This window comes from Lepidochelys olivacea (assembly GCF_965140295.1).
Source record: "Lepidochelys olivacea isolate rLepOli2 genome assembly, chromosome: 4".
Taxonomy (NCBI): domain Eukaryota; kingdom Metazoa; phylum Chordata; order Testudines; family Cheloniidae; genus Lepidochelys; species Lepidochelys olivacea.
Genome location: NC_140414.1, coordinates 148967533 through 148990318, shown reverse-complemented (window position 1 = coordinate 148990318; position 22786 = coordinate 148967533). Strand labels below are relative to the sequence as shown.

At 63.3% G+C, this 22786-nt stretch overlaps 1 protein-coding gene across 5 annotated transcripts; it reads left to right on the top strand.

The window, feature by feature from the left end:
* The first annotated feature begins 505 nt into the window (after nt 1-505).
* Nucleotides 506-21368, top strand: CCDC142 (coiled-coil domain containing 142). 5 transcript variants are annotated; one of them, XM_084625728.1, is made up of 11 exons: nt 506-596; nt 10582-10747; nt 11733-13238; nt 13765-13851; nt 14132-14293; nt 14808-14968; nt 15268-15420; nt 16921-17035; nt 18098-18275; nt 19375-19586; nt 21029-21368. In XM_084625728.1, exons 1-11 carry the CDS (start codon nt 546-548, stop codon nt 21283-21285), a joined length of 3048 nt encoding a protein of 1015 aa, XP_084481854.1. In that variant the 5' UTR covers nt 506-545; the 3' UTR covers nt 21286-21368. The 5 variants fall into 5 exon arrangements, with proteins under 5 accessions (XP_084481854.1, XP_084481855.1, XP_084481852.1 ...); XM_084625729.1 differs by lacking the exon at nt 506-596 and adding an exon at nt 7723-7762; XM_084625726.1 differs by lacking the exon at nt 506-596 and adding an exon at nt 9777-9973.
* The last annotated feature ends 1418 nt before the right edge of the window (nt 21369-22786 follow it).

The following is a 22786-nucleotide window of genomic DNA, read 5'->3' as shown; positions in this document are numbered from 1 at the left end:
AAATAACTCGTCCTTCTTTCCTTTCTCCGCCCCCGTCAGGATTTTATAGGCCTCCCTCATATCTCCCCTGCGTCGTCTCTCTTCCCGTCGTTTTCATCTCTCCTCATATAGACGCTGTTTCAGACCCACAATCGCTTGCCCTCTGTGCTTTCTCCCAGTCCAGTACTTTGTTTCACGTGGCATGACACCAAGCAGCACACACTATTCGAGGTGTGGGCAAGCCCAGGGGGAACCCTGCAATAGCACATGGGGTGGGTAGGCCCAGTGCTCACAGGGCACCCTTCAGTCACACGCGGGACGGGCAACTGAGGACAATACTGTAACTGCAGGCAGGGAGCTAATGTGAGTTTGCGGTTCCCCAGCACCCAGGCGGGATCCCCAGAGGGCTGGATGTGCTCGGAGGGCTGCTCTGGAGAGGAGGACTGCCTGCCTGCCCGCCCCCTCTCCGGGACTGCCCGGATTAGGAGCTGATTAGAGCTGTTATTAAGCTCATTTCTCTCTGGCTTTAGCAGCGGGCAGCTGCCTGGGGCCGTTGCTGACCCACCATGGACAAGGAGAACAGCCTAGAGAGAAGCCGCAGGAAGGCTTACCTTGAGGTGAGGACTGAGGGGAGCCCTGCGTCTGCGCTGTGTCTTTTTGGGGTGCCAGTGGGAGCAGGGGACTGAGGCCAGTCACTGGGGATTGGAGGGAAGGCTGAGCCAACCTCACAGCAGCCCTGTTACATGGGGCCCCAGCTGGCACAGGGAGTTCTCGCCCTTGAGGGCTGGGTGTTTCTCAGGCCAGGCAAGGGGGTGAATGTCTCCAACACACCACAGTCCTATGGGTGGGATCATTGGCGAGCCCCAGGTACTGAGCTGACTAGGGAGCCAAGAGGGTCCTTCCCCAGGGACAGACGCATCTATGGCTGGACTCCAAATAGCTTGATTTGCTATATAAGCAACTGGAGGGGACCCCAGTCTGGGACAACATGAACAAGGGAGAGTGGATCCCCAGCATCCCGCCCCCCTAACCCTTCATCTGCCCAGGCACCCCCTGAAATTCTCCCCCCAACCCAGCAAGAGGAGACACAAGTCACTTGTACCCAGTCGTCAGCCCCAGCTGGCAATGGCTCTCCGGGCAGAATGCCAGCTACCCGGAGAAGCAGTGTCCTCTGGAGAGAGGGGTGGGCTGGAAGCTAGGCCCTGGCATTGGGATCCCACTGCACACCAATGGGCCTGGCCTGCAGCAGGCCAGCCCCGTGCCCCATGCCTCAGTTTCCCTCTGTAAAGTGGGGACAGTGCTGTTGCCCTGGAGGTGGGAGGTTAGTCAGTTACCCAGGATTAGTTGGTCTGTAAAGAGCTCTGAGAACTGACACACGGGGCACATGGCAGGAGTTAGGGTTCTAATGGAGACAGACACCAATGCCAAGCTCCGCAGGAAAGGCGGTGAGCAAAGCAGCACAGGGCTCAGGGGCACTGAGTCACGACCAAAGCTGCAAGGAGTCCTGGCCCCCAGCCCATGTGCACTATGCCCCTTTGGGGAGCCGTCAGATGGGAACATCTCCCCACAAGTACCAGGAAAGCCAGGAGCAGCACCAGGTTCAGCTACATCCTGCCACAAACCCACCCTTCCTGTGCCTCGACACGGCCAGGGCAGGGCAAGGGAGTGGGCAGCAAGGTCGTGCACCGGTCCATCTCCCCCAGTCCAAGTTGGGACCCAGGCGTCACACAGGTGTGTGCATGCAGGGAGGGGGAGCTCTAGGTGTGGGGAGGAGAGATGGATAATGGGGAAAGCCCAGCGGTTAGCCCCAAGGCTGAGGGACTGACTCCTGGTCCTTGCTGCCCACCTGCCCCAGCCCAGCTGTGGAATCCAGTTCTCTGGTTCCCTAGTTCGGTGTCCCCCACCCCTCTGCATGGGAGCACGCCACCTGTCCTGGCTCCCTTGTTTCTTCTGACCAATAAGAAACTGCCTCCCTCTGCCCCCCTTCCCTGCTCCTCCATTGCTACACCCCCTGCACCCTTCCCTGTGCCCCCTTTGCTGCACCCCTCTATCGCCCTTCCCTGTACCCCCAAAATCCCCTTCACTGCACCCCTCTGTCCCTCCGTCCCCCTTCACTGCACCCCTCAGCCCCTTCTCCTCCCCATTGCTGCACCCCTCCATCTCCCTTCCCTGCACCCCCAAAACCCCTTTCACTGCACCCCTCTGTCCCTTCTCCCATTCCCCATTGCTTTGCTGCAACCCTCTACCCCCCTTCCCTGTGCACCCTTTGCTGCACCCCATTGCGGCACTCTTCCATCCCCCTTCACTGCACCCCATCCTTTTCTCGTTCCCTAGTCCCCCACCCCCTTTCGCTCTCTGCCCCTTCGCCCCTCCTCCACTGCTGCAACCCTCTGCCGCCCATCCCTGCACCTCTCTACCCCCTGCTCCTGCAGCAGGCATGCCTCCATCCTGCCCAGCAGCGCCCTGAACTCAGGGTTACACAGACATGTGGCCATGAGTCACAAAGCACAGAGGTGGCTTCCCTAGGTGACAGGGTGGGTGCATAGCCCTGTCTCTGGGATGGACGCACACTCTGGGCTCAGGCGGGGAGACGTGCAGGCAGAGTGCAGCTGGGTGGCTTGTCCGAGTGGCTGATCTATTGGTCTTGATTTCTGTGGGAATGTGACAGAACTGCAATCGGCAGCCAGGCCTGTTGTGCTGGCTGTAGGCCTGGAGGGGTGCAGCAAAGGGGGTAGGCTGGAGGGGGGAGAGGGGTGCAGGGAAGGGGAGAAAGGAGCAGAGGAGCAAAGGAGTGGGGGGCACCGAACTAGGGAGCCAGAGAATGGGGTTCCTGAGCTGGGCTGGGGCAGGTGGGCAGTGAGGGCCAGGACTCAGTCGCTCAGCCCTGGGGCCAACCGCTGGGCTTTCCCCATTATCCTCTCCTCCCCCACACCTAAAGCCCCTCCCCTGTCATCGTTAAACCCAGGTCCCAGCTGAAGGGCTTCCCCCAGGAGCTTCCTCACAGGGGACAGGTGATGGATTGCGAGCCCCGCAGGGACCAGTGTCATCTCTGTGGCCTCTCTAGCAAAGTGCAGGTCTCTGACCACTTCAGCTTCCTCGCCCCCTTCCCTGCCTGCCTGCCCCTTGCTGACGGGGAGAGGGAGGGAGAGTTCAGTTAGAAATGAGCAGAGTCCAGGCGCTTGCTGCTCCTGGGGAGTTGGGGGAGGCAGGACTGATGAAGCCAAGCCCGTCCAGCGGCTTTTCCTGGTGCAGGGGATGGGTGATCCCGCACATGCACGCCTGCCAGGCCCCCACCCACCACGAGCACCCCCACCGGCTCCTGCACACACATACACCCACGCATGTGTGCACACTCTAAACCTTGCAATGCAGGTACCACCCCCCAGCCTAGCACTGGCCCACGTATCCTTGAACACACCTTCCCATGCGTGCCCCCCCCGCCCACCCTCCAGTGTGCACATGGGCCCGCCCCCCCGACACGTGCACACACCCTGGACAAGGCTCAAGTGACCCCGCACTGCTTTGGAGAACTTCACCAAAGAGCAGAAAGCCAGTCTTTGCAAGAACACGTCAGAAGCCCCAGCAGACCCAAGCCATGGCCCATCCCCGCTCAGGCTCTCCCTCCCTTCATCGCTAGCCCCCTGTGGTCACCCAGGCAGCTGCCCTCCACACCCCAGCACCTACTGAGCCCAGCACTAACTGAAGGGGAGGATCAGCAACACTGAGCCTGGACCCAGCTTCCCCAGGCGGTGAGGTCAGGGAGCGGGGGAGAGTCAGGAAGTCTTTCTTCCAGAACAATGCCCAGATGGGGTTACCAGGCACCCCTGCTCTCTCAGAGAGTAGATCCTGTGTGTGTTCAGGGAGGCCTGGCTGGCTGGGCTAAGTAGGCCAAGCAACTGACCCGGTGGCCCACACTAAATGAGGAGATTGGCAGGGATTAGACCTCAGGATACTCTTGGCTTTCAGTCCACTCCCTTCATGTATAAAGCAGCCACTGAGGGAAGGGGCTGGCAGTGCCTGGGAGACCTTGGAGCTGGTGTCACCCATGATCAGCCCCACTAGAACAGGGAGCAGAAGTATAGAAAGAGAAAAGGAGGACTTGTGACACCTTAGAGACTAACCAATTTATTTGAGCATAAGCTTTTGTGAGCTACAGCTCACTTCATTGGGTGCAGTGAGCTGTAGCTCACGAAAGCTCATGCTCAAATAAATTGGTTAGTCTCTAAGGTGCCACAAGTCCTCCTGTTCTTTTTGCGAATACAGACTAACACGGCTGCTACTCTGAAACCTGTCATTATAGAAAGAGAGACACTCCTGTGCCAGATAAATCTGGGAGCCCTGCTAGCCTGACACTCCCCCCTGCTGCGCTGGAGCAGGCCAGTGGGCACACCTACGGGGCAGGCCTGCCTCCTGGTTGAACCACATCAATCTAGTCGGCAAAGTGCAAAGGTCCCACAACGCAGGCTGTGCAGGGAGGGAGGAGAAAGCCCCAGCTGAGGGCCAGCCCAGCAACCCTGACCCTCCCTGCTAAGTCCTTACCCAGGCCTTGGGTAACTTGTTTCTGGAGGGGTCTGGGGAAGGCTAGGCAGAGAAGGCCCAACCGGTCTCTGCCCCGAAGAGCGCACTGTGGGGCAAGTAGCAGCAGGGCTCCGGCAGTCACTGGCTACAGCAGCTTATCCAAGGGGCCCAGACACAGATTCTGCCCAGCACCTTCTGCAGGGGGCATCATAACTTATGGGAAACATGGGGATCTCTACCAGGCTGCTGCAGAGGGTTCTGCATGGGAAGTCGGGGGGGTTGGCCAGAGGCTCTGCAGGGGGGTGTTGCAGGGAGCTCTGCAGGGGGCATCATGAGGGGCCATCGGGGTAGCTCTGTAGGGGGTTCAGCAGCGGGCTCTCTGGAGGGGGGCTCTGGAGGGAATGTCACAGGAGGCTCAAGGGGGCTGTTGTGGGGGGTTCAGTTGAGGTGTTGCAAGGGGCCCTGGGGGGGTATTATGGCGGCGCTTTGTAGGGAGTGTCATGGGCGTTCAGTCAGGGGTGACATGGGGGCTCATGGGGAGCTCTGTGGGGGTGTCACAGGGGTTCAGTTGGGGTGACATGGGTTCTCTGCAGGGGTGTCATGGGCGGTTCAGTCGGGGTGACATGGGGAGCTCTGTGGGTGTGTCACGGGTTCAGTTGGGGTGACATGGGGGCTCATGGGGGCTCTGCAGGGGTGTCATGGGCGGTTCAGTCAGGGGTGACATGGGGGGCTATGTAGGGTTCACTCAGAGGTGACCCCAGGGAATCATGGGAGACTCATAGGGGTGTGACAGGGCATTCAGTCAAGGGTGACATGGGGGTTCAGTTGGGGTGACATGGGGGCTCATGGGGGGCTATGTAGGGTTCACTCAGAGATGAGCCGGGGGAATCATGGGGGACTCATAGGGGTTTGGCAGGGCTTTCAGTCAAGGGTGACATGGGCGATTCAGTTGGGGGTAACATGGGGAGCTCTGTGGGGGTGTGTCAGGGGTTCAGTTGGGGTGACATGGAGGCTCATGGGGGGCTATGTAGGGTTCACTCAGAGGTGACCTGGGGGAATCATGGGGGACTCATAGGGGTGAGACAAGGCATTCAGTCAAGGGTGACATGGCGGGTTCAGTCGGGGGTGACATGGGGGCTATGTAGGGTTCACTCAGAGGTGACCTGGGGGAATCATGGGGGACTCATAGGGGTGAGACAAGGCATTCAGTCAAGGGTGACATGGCGGGTTCAGTCGGGGGTGACATGGGGGCTATGTAGGGTTCACTCAGAGGTGACCTGGGGGAATCATGGGGGACTCATAGGGGTGAGACAAGGCATTCAGTCAAGGGTGACATGGCGGGTTCAGTCGGGGGTGACATGGGGGCTATGTAGGGTTCACTCAGAGGTGACCCTAGGGAATCATGGGGGACTCATGGGGTGTGACAGGGCATTCAGTCAAGGGTGACATGGGGGGTTCAGTCGGGGGTGACACGGGGGCTCATGGAGGGCTATGTAGGGTTCACTCAGAGGTGACCCGAGGGAATCATGGGGGACTCATAGGGGTGTGACAGGGCATTCAGTCAAGGGTGACATGGGGGGTTCAGTTGGGGTGACATGGGGGGCTATGTAGGGTTCACTCAGAGGTGACCCGAGGGAATCATGGGGGACTCATGGGGTGTGACAGGGCATTCAGTCAAGGGTGACATGGGGGCTCATGGGGGGCTATGTAGGGTTCACTCAGAGGTGACCCCGGGGAATCATGGGGGACTCATAGGGGTGAGACAGGGCATTCAGTCGGGGGTGACATGGGGGCTATGTAGGGTTCACTCAGAGGTGACCCTGGGGAATCATGGGGGACTCATAGGGGTGTGACAGGGCATTCAGTCAAGGGTGACATGGGGGGTTCAGTCGGGGGTGACACGGGGGCTCATGGGGGGCTAAGTAGGGTTCACTCAGAGGTGACCCGGGGGAATCATGGGGGACTCATGGGGTGTGACAGGGCATTCAGTCAAGGGTGACATGGGGGCTCATGGGGGGCTATGTAGGGTTCACTCAGAGGTGACCCGGGGGAATTATGGGGGACTCATGGGGTGTGACAGGGCATTCAGTCAAGGGTGACATGGGGGCTCATGGGGGGCTATGTAGGGTTCACTCAGAGGTGACCCCGGGGAATCATGGGGGACTCATAGGGGTGAGACAGGGCATTCAGTCGGGGGTGACATGGGGGCTATGTAGGGTTCACTCAGAGGTGACCCTGGGGAATCATGGGGGACTCATAGGGGTGTGACAGGGCATTCAGTCAAGGGTGACATGGGGGGTTCAGTCGGGGGTGACACGGGGGCTCATGGGGGGCTATGTAGGGTTCACTCAGAGGTGACCCGAGGGAATCATGGGGGACTCATAGGGGTGTGACAGGGCATTCAGTCAAGGGTGACATGGGGGGTTCAGTCGGGGGTGACACGGGGGCTCATGGGGGGCTATGTAGGGTTCACTCAGAGGTGACCCTGGGGAATCATGGGGGACTCATAGGGGTGTGACAGGGCATTCAGTCAAGGGTGACATGGGGGGTTCAGTCGGGGGTGACACGGGGGCTCATGGGGGGCTATGTAGGGTTCACTCAGAGGTGACCCTGGGGAATCATGGGGGACTCATAGGGGTGTGACAGGGCATTCAGTCAAGGGTGACATGGGGGGTTCAATCGGGGGTGACACGGGGGCTCATGGGGGGCTATGTAGGGTTCACTCAGAGGTGACCCGAGGGACTCATAGGGGTGTGACAGGGCATTCAGTCGGGGGTGACATGGGGGGTTCAATCGGGGGTGACACGGGGGCTCATGGGGGGCTATGTAGGGTTCACTCAGAGGTGACCCGAGGGAATCATGGGGGACTCATAGGGGTCTGACAGGGCATTCAGTCAAGGGTGACATGGGGGTTCAGCCGGGGGTATCTCGGGGGCTCATGGGAGGGGCAGTGTCTGGCTAGCTGCAGAGGGCGCAGCAGGGAGTTCCACAGGTTGGCGATGGTGGGGCCTGCTCCTGAGCCCTGCCACACAGCCCAGCCCCCTCCGCCGTGGGGCAAACCGGGCGGGGGAGGGGCAGATACGCCCTCCGGGCCCCGCCCACCCCCGTCCTCACGTGGCCGGACACAAACTTCCCTTATCACGTGACAGAGCGGGCGGGGGGGGGCAGAAGCCGGCGGACCCTCGTCACGTGCCAGTTCCTCGCCCGCTGATTGGGCCTTGGCTCCCCGCCCGAGCTGGGGCGGGTCGGCGAGCGGCGGCGGCCGGTGAGTGTCGGGGCCGGGCGGGGCTGGCGCGGCCGCCGCTCTGCGGCCACCAGGGACCCCGGCGCGGGCCCGAGGAGCCTCCGGCCGGCCGCGGAGCTGCCGGTTACCATGGCTACCGCGGGCCGCGCGTGCCCCCTGAAGTGCCCGGGTGGACGCGGAGGCGGGGCCAATTCCGGGCGCGCCACGCCCCCTGCCGGCGCCACGCCCCCCGGCCTCTTGCCCCGCCCCCCAGCCCCCTAGGGCCCAAAGCCGCAGCACGTGGAGGCTGCGGGGGGCTGTGGCCCCCCAGCGGGGAAAGGGGGGCCGGGCGGGCGTTGAGGGGGCTGACAGCAGAGGGCAGGGCGCGGGGGGGATCTGCAGGGCCCCCATTCGTAGCCCTGCTCGCCCCTTGTAACCACCCCGGCCCGCTGCCCCCCGGCCCGGCCCGGGCTGTGTGGGAACGTGTCTCCCTGGCTGAGCTGCCCCCCGGCCCGGGCTGTGTGGGAACGTGTCTCCCTGGCTGAGCTGCCCCCGGCCCGGCCCGGGGCTGTGTGGGAACGTGTCTCCCTGGCTGAGCGGCCCCCCGGCCCAGCCCGGGGCTGTGTGGGAACGTGTCTCCCTGGCTGAGCGGCCCCCCGGCCCGGGCTGTGTGGGAACGTGTCTCCCTGGCTGAGCTGCCCCCCGGCCCGGCCCGGGCTGTGTGGGAACGTGTCTCCCTGGCTGAGCTGCCCCCCGGCCCAGCCCGGGGCTGTGTGGGAACGTGTCTCCCTGGCTGAGCTGCCCCCCGGCCCGGCCCGGGCTGTGTGGGAACGTGTCTCCCTGGCTGAGCGGCCCCCCGGCCCGGCCCGGGGCTGTGTGGGAACGTGTCTCCCTGGCTGAGCGGCCCCCCGGCCCGGGGCTGTGTGGGAACGTGTCTCCCTGGCTGAGCTGCCCCCCGGCCCGGCCCGGGGCTGTGTGGGAACGTGTCTCCCTGGCTGAGCTGCCCCCCGGCCCGCCCCGGGGCTGTGTGGGAACGTGTCTCCCTGGCTGAGCTGCCCCCCGGCCCGGGCTGTGTGGGAACGTGTCTCCCTGGCTGAGCTGCCCCCCGGCCCGGCCCGGGGCTGTGTGGGAACGTGTCTCCCTGGCTGAGCTGCCCCCCGGCCCGCCCCGGGGCTGTGTGGGAACGTGTCTCCCTGGCTGAGCTGCCCCCCGGCCCGCCCCGGGGCTGTGTGGGAACGTGTCTCCCTGGCTGAGCTGCCCCCCGGCCCGCCCCGGGGCTGTGTGGGAACGTGTCTCCCTGGCTGAGCTGCCCCCCGGCCCGGCCCGGGCTGTGTGGGAACGTGTCTCCCTGGCTGAGCTGCCCCCCGGCCCGGCCCGGGGCTGTGTGGGAACGTGTCTCCCTGGCTGAGCTGCCCCCCGGCCCGCCCCGGGGCTGTGTGGGAACGTGTCTCCCTGGCTGAGCGGCCCCCCGGCCCGGGCCGGGGCTGTGTGGGAACGTGTCTCCCTGGCTGAGCTGCCCCCCGGCCCGGGCTGTGTGGGAACGTGTCTCCCTGGCTGAGCTGCCCCCCGGCCCGGGCTGTGTGGGAACGTGTCTCCCTGGCTGAGCGGCCCCCCGGCCCGCCCCGGGCTGTGTGGGAACGTGTCTCCCTGGCTGAGCTGCCCCCGGCCCGGGCCCGGGCTGTGTGGGAACGTGTCTCCCTGGCTGAGCTGCCCCCGGCCCGGGCTGGGGCTGTGTGGGAACGTGTCTCCCTGGCTGAGCTGCCCCCGGCCCGGGCTGTGTGGGAACGTGTCTCCCTGGCTGAGCTGCCCCCCGGCCCGGCCCGGGCTGTGTGGGAACGTGTCTCCCTGGCTGAGCTGCCCCCCGGCCCGGGCTGGGGCTGTGTGGGAACGTGTCTCCCTGGCTGAGCTGCCCCCCGGCCCGGCCCGGGCTGTGTGGGAACGTGTCTCCCTGGCTGAGCTGCCCCCCGGCCCGCCCCGGGGCTGTGTGGGAACGTGTCTCCCTGGCTGAGCTGCCCCCCGGCCTGGGCTGTGTGGGAACGTGTCTCCCTGGCTGAGCTGCCCCCCGGCCCGCCCCGGGGCTGTGTGGGAACGTGTCTCCCTGGCTGAGCTGCCCCCCCCCGCCCTGGGCATCAGCACATGCCGGGGGGCCGTTCTGGTCTGTCTCCACTGCAGCGTGAGCTCAAGTCAGCAGACCCTGGCCCTGAGCGTCCACACTCATCTGTAAGCCCGGGTGTGGAGCTGTTACGCCCTGAGGTGTGTCGGCATCTACACGGCATTATGCAGGCCTGAGGCCAACCGCCCATACCCCAGAGTTCTTGCACCCTCCCAAACCGTGGCCGCTGGAGCCCTCTGTTCCTGGGGCAGCGTGGGGAAACTTGACTGGCCGCCGAAGCTGCTTTGTCCAGAGGAAAAAGAAAGTCAGGGCTTGGGATTGTGGCTACTTTTGGCACACTGCCAGAGCATGAGTCCAGTGGGGCTGCATCTACACTGCAAAGCAACAGGGCTTGAACCCTGGCTCCAAGGTTGACTGAGGCTCAGGTCCTCCACCCCGGTGCGGTCCCGGGACCCTGGGTTAGCATGATTGGTGTGTAGGCAGAAGGGGGTTAGTCTTGAGGCTGAGTTCAAACCCTGGATTTACACTGCAGTGTAGACACACCCTCAGTTCCTGGGTGCCCATCCCCTGCACGTGGAGGTTGGGGCCTGGGGCACTGCCCTAAGGTGGCAGCCAAGGTCCGTGTGACTAGGGCTGTCAGGAGATGGTGCTGCAGTCCTTAGGAGGGGTCAGGGTCGGAGTCAACTAAGCTGGCGGCTGCCTCTGCGGACAATGCTGAGGTTGACCCACCAACCCTTGGCTCTTGCAGATGATCGAAGCAGACGGCATTGGCCTGAATGCTGTCTTCATCCTCATCATGTCGCGCATGTCGCAGGCCTCGGGCTCCATCCTGCCGCCGCTGAGCTCGCTGGTGGGGCCCAAGAAGGTGTCTCCCGCCGATGGGCACGGGGAGCGAGAGGAGTCAGCAGACTCAGGTGAGGACAGTAACTCTGTGTGGCTGGGCAGCACCACACCATGACAGGTTCGGGCAGGAGGAGAGCTGGACACCAAAGTCTCCATTGAAAGCAGAGAACATAAACCCCAATCGAGGGCTGTGACAGCAACTCCTTGGCAGCCTGTGGTGGCCTGGGCCGCTCGCTGCAGTGCCAGGGCATGCTTGGCTGCTGCCAGCTCAGGTAGACACCTGGGGCGGGGTGGCTGCTCTTTTTAGTCTCTTGATCCTTTAATTGCATTTGTGCCTCTTTCCTGCAGCTCCTTTTGTTCAGTCTGGGCCATTTAATCCCTGGGCATTACTGGCAGGGGAAGGGCAGCTGCAGAGGCAGCGATGGGGGAGGATAAGAAGCAGTGCAGGCTGAGGGAGTGCAGAGGGGAGGCAGGCAGGGGGCTGGCAGCAGGGAAGAGAACGAGGAGCTGAAGGTGGCAGTGGGTGACCTGCAACCTTGTGTCACAGCCCCGACAGCAGCGGGAGCAGGGGAGACAGAGCTATGCAGGAGCTTCCCCTTTGTCCCTCTGCATCCCTGGCACTTTGGGTGTTCACCTCTACCCCTGTTCTGTTGAACAGTGCGGGCCCTCCAAGGCACAGTTGGTGTCCCCAGCAGCCAGGCGAGTGACGGATCTAGCTCCTTTCCCCATGGCAGGGGTGTCGGGGGTTCCCCAAAGACAAGTGTGGGAGTGGTGGGTTGAGGATGGGGTAATTACGGGTGGTCCAGGGGCTATAAGGCAGGTGCCTTGTGGTTCTCCATACCCCAGGCCACTGGAGCTGGGGGTGTCCTAGGGAGTGTTGGGGGCACATCTACAGGAGCATGATGGACCGTTGGGGGGCATATCTCTGCTCCCCCTACGTATTGGGCTCTCTCCATTCAGCCCCAGCCTGGCTCTGCTTTCGCCGCTGCGGGAGGTTACGGGGGTTCCCTGGGGCTGCAGCTGCCTCCTCCCATCTCCAGGCTCCGTGTCTTGCAGGCCGCAGCTCCCTGAGCGGCTTTGCCAGGTCCCTGCAGAAGGCGGAGGCCCTGCTGTGGAGCTGCATGAACCCCAGTGTGCAACGCCTCCTGCAGCCGAGGCACGCCGGCGCCGGGGCCTACGACAGCGACGAGGAGGACTCGCCCGGCGCCCTGGCCTGCTTGGCCCAGGTGGAGCACAGCTTGCTGGGGCTCAGCCGCTGCCTCCGCGTGCAGGAGAACCCCCGCACGGAGACCTTCCAAGGCCATGTCAAGCCGGCGGCCGGTGAGACGGCCCAGGGCGCCTTCTCCTACCACCCCGTCTACCCCAGCGTGGCCAAGCGCTGTGCCGCCTTGCACGCCCTGGTGCAGCACCGCCATCACCTCCGCCTCTCCCGCGAGTACAGCCGCCGCCTCAAAGGGGCCTCGGACTTCGTCCGCCACCTCCTGGCTCTCCTGGCGCTGCAGGACTGGGGAGGGGACCCTGCGGGGAGCAGGCCGCTCAGGGGGCTCTGTGAGGAGCTGCGGACTCACACCGGCCACTGGAGCAGGCTGCAGCACAAGATGCGCAGCGACCCCTGGCTGCGGGGGCTGCTGCTGCAGCGTCACGAGTCGGTGAGGCACATGCAGGGGGTGCTGGGCCTGCTGGCCCTGCACGCCACCCGCCTGGCGGAGCGCTACCTGGAGGGGCTGCTGCACTGCCTGGCACGGGCCAGCCCCGCCGCCGTCTCCCCTGCCCAGGTCTCCGACCTGTTCCAGGGCCTGGAGATCTACAACCAAGTGCTGAGCGACCAGGCCCTGGAGCGGGCCTCCAGCGAGCCGGGGGCTGATCCCGCCACTCCACTCCAGCGCAAAGGGGAGGTGGGGGGTGGCGCTCAGGCCTATCCCATTGGGCGGGTGCTGGGCATGCTGGCAGCCGAGAGAGGCAGGCTGGCCGCCCACAGACTCCACCAGCTCCTCGTGCGGCGGGCACAGGGGGACAGCCTGGAACAGGTGCACTGGGAGCATGCTGTGGTGCCTTGGGCCCTGGACCACAGCAGCAGCGAAACAGATATGGGGTCCCCTGGGCCCCCCACAGTGGAGGGGCTGCCGAGCCTCCCCGAGGAGCTGCAGGCACTGTGCAGGGAGGACAAGGAGCTCCTGGACCTTGTTCTGGGAGTCCTGGTGGCCTCCACTGACACCCTCTGGCACCATGTGCTCAAGAGGCCCAAGCAGGAGAAGCCCCCGGCAGAGGAGGGCCAGGAGCCCCCAGTGGTGCCGGCAGCCAGCCCGGGCCTGGACGAGAGGCTGAGCTCAGCCTCCCTGCCCAGCTGGAAGTCCGTGCGCTGGCTGGATGCTTCCTACTCGGAGGCTGCCGAGGTTCTGTATGCGCAGTACCGCCCGCTCTTCTGGGAGGCCACGGCCGCCTCGCTGGCCCATCGCCTGGAGCTGCGGCAGGACCAGGCACAGCCCTTCGGAGGCCTGCCGCAGTGCACAGAAAGGGCAGCAACCACGCTGGCGCAGGACCTGAGCCAGGCGCTGAGTCAGGGTGAGTGCCGGGGGGCGGCGGGGAATGGGACGTGGAGCCGTTCCCCTCTAGGGGACGCTGGCTCCGATCCAGCCCCAGGGTTGGGGCCGGGTTGGGAATGGGGCACAGGGTCTTTCCCCTCCAGGGGGTGCTGGCTCCCATCCAGCCCTGGGGCAAGGGACGGGCTGGATCGGGGGGCAGGTAATAGGACATGGGGTCTTTCCACTCTGTGGGGTGCTGGCTCTGATCTGGCCTCAGGGCAGGGCCTGGCTGGCTCGGGGGAGTGGGCGGGGTTTGGAACACGGTGCGTCTCCCTTCTGGGGGTGCTGGCTCCCATCCAGGTGAATGTTTTGGTGCCCAGATAGCCTTCCCATCAGGGCTGCGGCTTGGCCCATGGTGCAGGAATTGGAGTCTCAGGCCAGGAGTTTGCCCCACCCTGGCAGTATCTGGCTCCGCAGGAGCCAAGGGCTGACTGGCCTGGCCTGATCCCCTCCTCCTTCCCCGGGGCTGTGCCTGCCCTGGTGCTCACCCCTGTGTTCGCTTGCAGCCCGCGTGCCCCCGGAGTGCAAGGCGGCGCTGCAGCACCTCTGCCAGTGGCTGATCTCTCAGGGCGTCTTCCAGAGCTGGGACCGAGGTAAGGCCCAGGGGCTGCTGGCCTGGAGGCCCTGGGGCCGACTGGAGTCCTTTGCGAAGGCCTGGCTGCAGCACTGGGGCTGGAGGGGCTCTGGGAACAGGGGGCCCTGGGAACAGGGGGCCCTGCGTGGGGTATTTTGGGGGCATGCTGGGAGTGGGGAGGCTCTGCAGTGACCACTGGGGGACGGGGCAGGGAGTTTCAGGGCCCCAGTGTGCTCCCCGTTGGGCCCAGTGGCAGCAGCATCTCCCTCCCCCACCGTGGTGCTCTCTTCTCTCCCCAGGGTTCTGCCAGGCCCTGGGTTCCAGCCTCAGCGATAAGTGCGTGCCTGGCCCCAGGACAGTGGGCACAGCGCACAGCAGGACAGCCCAGCTGCTCCGGGAGCTCCACCCTCCCCTGGCCTTCGCCCTGAAATGCCTGGAGCCTCCACTCGCTGCAAGGACTGGTGAGTGAGGCCCTGCCCGGACGCCAGGGTTCTCTCGGCTGCAGGGCTGGAGACTCGGAGGCAGAGGAGGGTTCTGTATCAGCCAGAGGAGTTGCTCACCGTGGGGGGTGGCTCCTTCTCACGGAGGGGACACGCCCCAGTGCTCTGCAGAGAAATCAGCTTCTAGGGCCCTGGCACGACCTGTGCCCCCCACCCCCAGGGCCACCCCCGGTGCTGCCCATCCCACCCCTATGTCAGGGGCTGCCCCTGGTGCTGCCTGGCCCCCCTCCCACGACCCTAAGGCTGCCCCTGACACTTCCTGGCCCCCCAACCCCCACACCGGCCCCTCCCAGCCCCAGGCACTGCCCAGCGCCCCCCCCCACCCCAGCGCTGCCCCCCCACCCACCTCCTGGGCCACCCCTGGGACTGCCTCCCCCCCCGAATCCCCATCCCCCTGGGCTCTCCCCTGCCCCAGCTCACTCTGCTCCTCGGGGTCTCCTGGCTTTGACCATTAACCCATTGTCCTGCCCTGCAGCGAGCGGCAACCTCGTCTCCCCAAGTCTCCGGCTGGAGCTGCTGACTCGCTGCCTGGCCACAGGGCAGGCCTCCTGCTCCTGGCTCATGGCCAAGGCCTATCAGCACCTTGCGGCCTGGTCCCTCTGCCCGTTCCTGCTCGTCACCCAGGGAGATCTCCAGGCAAGTACAGCTCCTGGGACGCTTCCTCGGGCTGGGACCCTCAGCCAGGGAGATGCTGTCTGGGCCTGGGGCCTCTCCCTCCCACAGCTACAGGGACCCGACCCCCAGCTCCCAAGCTGGAGTCCCTCCCTGTAGAGTGCCAGAGCTCCACGGGTGCAGCTGGCCCGTGGGAAAGGAAGTTGGCAGCGGAGGGGTTGGGGCTGGGATCCCAGGCCGGGGGAGGGCTGCAGCTGGCCCCCAGCCAAGCTCTCTTTGGCCATGGCTAGGCTCAGGGCCTCATGTCTTCCTCTCCTCTGCAGCTGTTAAAGGCAGAGACCACCAGGTTGGCAGAGCTCGTGAGTGGGGCCTTCCCTGAGGGCGGGGACAGCCCCAGGTGGGTGCAGCCAGCCCTGGGCTCCCACCAGGAGTGGCAGCTGAGCCTACAGATCCACTCCACCGCTGCCAGCATCCAGGTAAGGGACCTGCCTTGCCTCGCGCTACCTGGGAGCGCTGCAGCGCCTCACGGTGACTGCGTAGGGTTCGGGTCCCGGGGCTTCAGGGCAGGGGCCCTGCCTCGGGCCAGCCCATTCCTCTCTGAGCCACAGCCCTCCTCTGGCGAGCCCGGGGAGCTGTGCCACAGAGCTGGGCACGGACTGGAAACTCCTGCATGGAATCATAGAATCATAGAATATCAGGGTTGGAAGGGACCCCAGAAGGTCATCTAGTCCAACCCCCTGCTCAAAGCAGGACCAATTCCCAGTTAAATCATCCCAGCCAGGGCTTTGTCAAGCCTGACCTTAAAAACCTCTAAGGAAGGAGATTCTACCACCTCCCTAGGTAACGCATTCCAGTGTTTCACCACCCTCTTAGTGAAAAAGTTTTTCCTAATATCCAATCTAAACCTCCCCCACTGCAACTTGAGACCATTACTCCTCGTTCTGTCATCTGCTACCATTGAGAACAGTCTAGAGCCATCCTCTTTGGAACCCCCTTTCAGGTAGTTGAAAGCAGCTATCAAATCCCCCCTCATTCTTCTCTTCTGCAGGCTAAACAATCCCAGCTCCCTCAGCCTCTCCTCATAACTCATGTGTTCCAGTCCCCTAATCATTTTTGTTGCCCTTCGCTGGACTCTCTCCAATTTATCCACATCCTTCTTGAAGTGTGGGGCCCAAAACTGGACACAGTACTCCAGATGAGGCCTCACCAATGTCGAATAGAGGGGAACGATCACGTCCCTCGATCTGCTTGCTATGCCCCTACTTATACATCCCAAAATGCCATTGGCCTTCTTGGCAACAAGGGCACACTGCTGACTCATATCCAGCTTCTCGTCCACTGTCACCCCTAGGTCCTTTTCCGCAGAACTGCTGCCTAGCCATTCGGTCCCTAGTCTGTAGCTGTGCATTGGGTTCTTCCGTCCTAAGTGCAGGACCCTGCACTTATCCTTATTGAACCTCATCAGATTCCTTTTGGCCCAATCTTCCAATTGGTCTAGGTCCTTCTGTATCCTATGGAGGGTCGGAGCACCTTCCTGTCCCCAGCCCTATTCTCGCGGGGCAGGGCTGGGGGGGCGATGCCAGCTTGGACCCGGGGGAGGGGGCAGGGCGGGGGGGGCGATGCCAGCTGGGACCCGGGGAAGGGGACTGTCTGATCCAGGTGGGCAGGTTGTAGGGGGGAACAGCTGGTGGCAACTCTAGTCAGATGGGTGGTGTGGAGTGTGCAGTGCTGGCTCTGAGCTAGGTAGGCTGGAGGTGGGGCCGGCCCCAGGGTGGTGGCACCGTCTGGAAGCCGGGCTGGGGCCGGCCCCAGGGTGGTGGCACCGGGTGGAAGCTGGCTTTGCTCCATTTCCTGGCACACGTGCCCGGGACCCGCTGCGTCATCCTTGCTGCACTAAGCTGGCAGGTGCCTGAGGGTGGGGGTGCGAAACCAGGCTCTCCCAGGGGTGCCGGCCCAGCTCCCGCTTTGTTCCCCAGAGCTTCTCCCAGGACGTGCTGCAGATGTTCTCCACCGACTGCAAGCGGATTTCGGCAGAGATCTTCGGCCAGACCATGCCGCTGGGCAAGCACTGGAGAGCAGGCCTCCGTGCAGGTACGTCCCCCCGTGTCCTCCATGCCGAGCACCGTCCGCCGACAGACCTGGTGGGCAGAGCAGCTCAGAGCTGGCACGTCAGCCTGAGAGCAGCTTCCTTCTTGCCCAGGTCTATCCCGGACCCTGCCCTGCCACGGCAGCCCGGAGCACCAGCTCTGGGCCCGGGCCCTGCTGGCAGGCCGCTGACCCGGCTATCCCTGGTAGCTCTCCCAGGCTGCATGGATCGCTAACCCCCAGCATGCTGGGCTGGCTGCCTGGCATTGCCGGCGCCTGGGGGCTGCAGCTTGAGTCTCTGGGGCAGCACCGTGCCCACAGGGCCCAGGCCAGCCTGCCCCACTGGCCCCGGGGAAAGGCCCCGGGTCCCAGTGAGAACTGGAGGTACCTGCTGCTGGGGGCGCAGTGTGACCACTGCCCTCCCCCATCCCGCCCCTCCCTCTGGTGGTGGAGCGACTCAGTATCCAGTGCCCCCTGGGGGCCGGGCAGGGCATAGCTGGCTTTTTGGCACCCCAGTGGGTCACTGTAGAGTCTTGCCCTTCAGGGGTGTGAGTGTCCCACAAATGGGTCCATCGGCCTCACATCGAGTCCTTCCTCCCTGCTCCCCGGGCTTTGCCCACCTCCTTGCCCAGGCCCTGCTCTCCTCTGGGCTCCAGCCGGGTACCCGGAAGTGAACAAGCAGGGTCTGCCTAGTCAGACCTGCTCCCTCCCCGCTCTGCCTATCAGCAGGCCCTTCCCACAGCTCTGGATCTGCTCCAGGCTCCCCCAGGTGGGAATTTAACTCCCTGCTGCCACCCTCGTGTGGCCCTTCCAGCACTTACCTGGGAGATCTGGGCCCTGGCCCCTGCTGCCAGCTCTCCCTGGGCACCTCCCTCTTCCTGCCTGCCGCCCGCCTTTCTAGAGCCGCCCAGCTGGCCATCTGCATTGGGCCTGCCACGCTCTGGAGTTGCACCCGGGTGCCCTAATGAGCTCCCCGTAACCCTTGCCGTGCCAATGTGGGGCATACACCCCTCACAGCTCCTTCCAGCCATGCAGGAGTAATGCTGCCCCCGCCCCGGCCTCTTTCAGACCTACCCAGCACCCCAAGTGAGTACGCCTTGACTGCTGCCCAGAGTGTCCTGGGCCAGGTCCTGCAGGGCATCCAGATGCTCCCACGTGAGTCCCAGATGCCCACGCTCACCCACGTCATGACAGCCTTCGTGGAAGCCTGGATGGACCACATCCTCACCCAGAAAATCAAGTTTAGGTAGTGGAGCTCACTGGGTGCGGTGGCAGGGGGCTGCAGGTCGGGAGTGAGGGGCACTGCAGGGTTGGGCGGGAGCTCAGGGCTAGGGTGGCAGCGGGCTGCGGGTAGGAAGTGAGGGGCTGTCAGGGTTCCCTCCCCACTCTGAACTCTAGGGTACAGATGTGGGGACCCGCATGAAAGACCCCCGTAAGCTTATTTCTACCAGCTCAGGTTAAAAACTTCCCCAAGGCACAAATCCTTCCTTGTCCTTGGATGGGTATTGCTGCCACCACCAAGTGAGTTAGACAAAGATTCAGGAAAAAGGACCACTTGGAGTTCCTGTTTCCCTAAAATATCCCCCCAAGCCCCTTCACCCCCTTTCCTGGGGAGGCTTGAGAATAATCTGCCAACCAAATAGGTAAACCAGGTGAGCACAGACCAGACCCTTTGGTTTTTAGGACACTAAAAACCAATCAGATTTTTAAAAAACAGAACTTTATAATAAAGAGGAAAAAAATAAAGAAGCACCTCTGCAAAATCAGGATGGAAGGTAACTTCACAGGGAAATCTGATTCAAAACACAGAGGATTCCCTTCTAGGCAAAACTTTAAAGTTACAAAAAACTGGGATAAACCTCTCTCTTAGCACAGGGAAAATTCACAAGCTAAAATAAAAGATACTCAAACGCATTTCCTTGCTATTACTTACTATTTCTGTAAGTTTAGATGTATCATTCAGTAGGAGCTGGATTACTTGCTTGGTCTCTCTTTGTCTCCGGAGAGCACGCCCAAAAAAACACAAAACAAAAACCTTCCCCCACTGATTTGAAAGTATCTTCTCCCCTTATTGGTCCTTTTGGTCAGGTGCCAACCAGGTTATCTGAGCTTCTTAACCCTCTACAGGCAAAGGAGGGATTCTATGCTACCCTTAGCGGTATGTTTGTGACAGGGCTGGGGAGAGCCCAGAGCTGGAGTAGCAGGGGGCTGCGGGTCGGGAATGAGGGGCACCAGCAGAGCTCTGGGGGAGCCCAGGGCTAGAGGAGAAGGGGGCTGCAGGTCGGGAGTGAGGGGCACCGGCAGGGCTGCGATCTCTTCCCCCCTCTAATCCTGGGGCTCCCCAGCCTGCAGGGTGCCTTACAGCTGAAGCAGGACTTCGACACGGTGCGGCAGCTGGTGCAGTCGGAGGATTCCGGCCTCTCGCCCGAGATCAAGCAGTCGGTGTTGTCGCTGCGCATCTTCCAGCAGATGGACAATGCCATCGTCTGCCTCTTGCAGCAGCCCAGCAGCAAGGCCTACCTGCCCTCCCACACCTGGGAGTCCTTCCGCAAATGCTGTGAGTGCCGTGGGGCTGGGCTGGAGGGGCAATGGGCTGCACTGCCCCCGGCCAGGTGCATGATGGCGGGTCAGAGGTGGGAGCCCGGGCGAGCAGGGCTGGGCCCTGGGTGGGACGTGCCCAGAGACGCGCTCTGTTGGTGCACGATCAGCGTGCGAGCGTTGAGTACGTGGAGCCCCGCGCCCTGGCACGGGGACAGGACGGACTTGCTCAGCTCTGCACCGGCTGTGGGGGAGCACTGTGGGGGACCGGCTCCACCCTGCACGGCACCCCTGGGCCCGGTGGTGTCAGGGGAGGTTAGCGGGCATCTGTCGAAGGGGAGGTGCTGGTCCGTGGCCCTTTCTCAAGCAGCCTGCTGACAGCCTTCCATCCTGGAGACACTGTGGACTCCTCGGTACTGCCCTCCCAGCAGGGCTGGGCCTGGCTGGGCACAGGGGAGCAGTATCCCCTTGGCTGAGGCTCTCCTGTAGGTGGTGGGGCTGGGTATGGGTGTCTGGGAGGCACCCTGGGGTAGTTCAGCCATGCTGAGGGCTTCTCAGCCATAGAATCATAGAATATCAGGGTTGGAAGGGACCGCAGGAGGTCATCTAGTCCAACCCCCTGCTCAAAGCAGGACCAATCCCCAACTAAATCATCCCAGCCAGGGCTTTGTCAAGCCTGACCTTAAAAACCTCTAAGGAAGGAGATTCTACCACCTCCCTAGGTAACGCATTCCAGTGTTTCACCACCCTCTTAGTGAAAAAGTTTTTCCTAATATCCAATCTAAACCTCCCCCACTGCAACTTGAGACCATTACTCCTTGTCCTGTCATCTGCTACCACTGAGAACAGTCTAGAGCCATCCTCTCTGGAACCCCCTTTCAGGTAGTTGAAAGCAGCTATCAAATCCCCCCTCATTCTTCTCTTCTGCAGGCTAAACAATCCCAGCTCCCTCAGCCTCTCCTCATAAGTCCTGTGTTCCAGTCCCCTCATCATTTTTGTTGCCCTCTGCTGGACTCTTTCCAATTTTTCCACATCCCTCTTGTAGGGGCAGTGAGCTGGGATTCCCCGTGTTACTGGGTTTGGGCTCCTCTGCAGATGGCAAGAGCCTGTCCGAGAGGCCCCTGCCCAGCTCCCCAGGAGATTAGCTCACCCCAGAGCCCCGCGCATCCGCTGGGTGATTCCAGGGTAAACAGCTGTTCGTAGGAGTGGGCAGGAGTCTGCGCGGGGCACCGCCTCCCCCAGTTTGGGGCACCACCTCCCCTGGCTCTGATCAGCCCCAACGGGGCGGGGGGCCAGGGCATGGGTGGGATGGGCTGTGTGGAGGGCCCAGGCGATGACAGCAAGTGAATGGAACACAGCGATGTCAGTGCCGGGCTAACCTCCCCTCTGCCCCCCCACCCCCCGGGGCTAACCTCTCCTAGATCCCCCCCCCCCGGGTGACATTTCCTCTCCTTGTCCCAGGCTCACACAACGGCATCCGCACTCAGGACTTCCCCCCGGGCAGCCTGGACAGCCTGGAGAGCCTGGACGTGCAGGCCTTGCGCAACAGCACCACCCTGGAGACCCAGAGCTCCGACCTCCTCAGCCAACTGCAAGGCAGCTGCACCGCAGAACCCTACCTGCCCAGCACCCAGCAGGGGTGGCTCTCCCTGCGGCTGCATGGCACGCGGCGCTGGAAGGTGCCCAGCCTGCCCTGCACCAGGAGCTCTGAGCCCTGAGGGGCTGGGCCCCCCCGGCTGGGGACGTAGCCCGGCCACGTGTTCGTGGATAGAAATAGAGCGGCCAAGCAGCCTCAAAGCTCCATGGCTCCGTGATTCTGTTTTGCCCCCATGGGACGCGCAGCCCCCCGGACCTGGCCAGCCAAGGCATGCCTCGGCAGGGTGGCACATTCCCTTGACCTGCCTCCTGGAGCACACCACAGCCAGTCTCCCCTTGGCACATTGGTGTGGCCTGTGGGACTACAGATCCCAGCATGCAATGGGCCTCTGCGAGGACAGCTGGCCACAGAGCTCCCTGAGCCAAGGCCCTGCAAGCTGCAGGGCTGCAGCTGTGGGCCGTCAGCAGGAGAGGGCTGGGGCTGGCTCCTGTCTGAGCTGCCCCTGGGCCAGGCTCTCTGCTTGCAGCCAGCTCTGCAGGAAGCCCCTGGCTTGGGTGGGGTGGCAGACAGCCTAAGTGTTCTGGGTGGAGTCGCTGCCCAGTGCTTGGTGTCTCTGCAGCCTTTTACCTGCTGCCCCCCACAAACAGTTCTGCCCAGTGACTCTGGCCTGGATGCATGGACCGGGGGTCTCCGACTGACCATCCCAGGCCCCCTGCAGACTGTGCGTCTCAGCCTAAAAACGTTACTGTTAACTGATTATTTGGGAGCCGGCTGCCACGGGAGAGGGCACTGCCCACAGCCGCCACCCGTGAGCCCACAGCTGCCACGGGGCAGGGCACCAGCCGCGAGCCCACAGGTGAGCCCACAGCTGCTACTGGCCAGGGCACTGCCCACCGTGAGACCACAGGTGCCACCCGCAAGCCTACAGCTGCTACGGGCCAGGGCACCGCTTGCTGCGAGACCACAGCACCCAAGAGCCAGCCCCTCAACCAGGCCCCAGGGCCAGTCTCCCCTTGCTCAGCAAGGGGTGAGAGGCAACAGCCATTGCTGGGCTGCCCACACTGCTCTGACTGCACCAGAGAAACAACCCCTCCTCCCTCTGCCAGCTGTGGCTGACGCAGCAGCCTGCTTCCTGGGAGCGGGATGGGGGAGTGGAGGGGAGTTGGACAAGCTGCCTGCTGCCCAGGGCCAGAGCTGGGCTTTTATCAGTGCTCCCAGCCCGCGTGGATGGGCGTGGTGGCTACACCCGCACCTCCAAGGAACCCAGGAACGGCCCAAGAAGGGGCTGGGCGTGATGCCGTCTGGCCTGCTGTTGCCACAGGGTGCAGCATTACCCTGCAGAGCTCCTGGCTGGGTCCATGCAGCTGGGTTGGGCGGTGTGGAGGCAGAAGGGTGGTGGTGTTGGAGGCGGGAAGCCGGGCATAGGAACTGGGCAGGGTGATGCAGGAGGGAATGGCAGGAGCTGAAGAGGCACTTACAAAAGAATCCCTGAGCTGAGCTCACCAGCCTCCTTTCACCTTGGGGCTGGGCAAGGCCTGAACTGCCCCCTATGTTAGGTTGGTGCCCCAAGGGTTTGCCATGCCCCCAACACACTTTGTCTCTGAGGAAGGGTCACTCGGGCC

Excerpts from the sequence above, each read along its gene's own strand:
- CCDC142 (XM_084625726.1), top strand. The coding sequence starts at position 9,857 with ATGCCGGGGGGCCGTTCTGGTCTGTCTCCACTGCAGCGTGAGCTCAAG. Across the intron at positions 14,969-15,267 it reads TCACCCAGGGAGATCTCCAG|CTGTTAAAGGCAGAGACCAC; the intron begins GCAAGTACAGCT and ends TCTCCTCTGCAG. Across the intron at positions 15,421-16,920 it reads CCACCGCTGCCAGCATCCAG|AGCTTCTCCCAGGACGTGCT; the intron begins GTAAGGGACCTG and ends TTTGTTCCCCAG.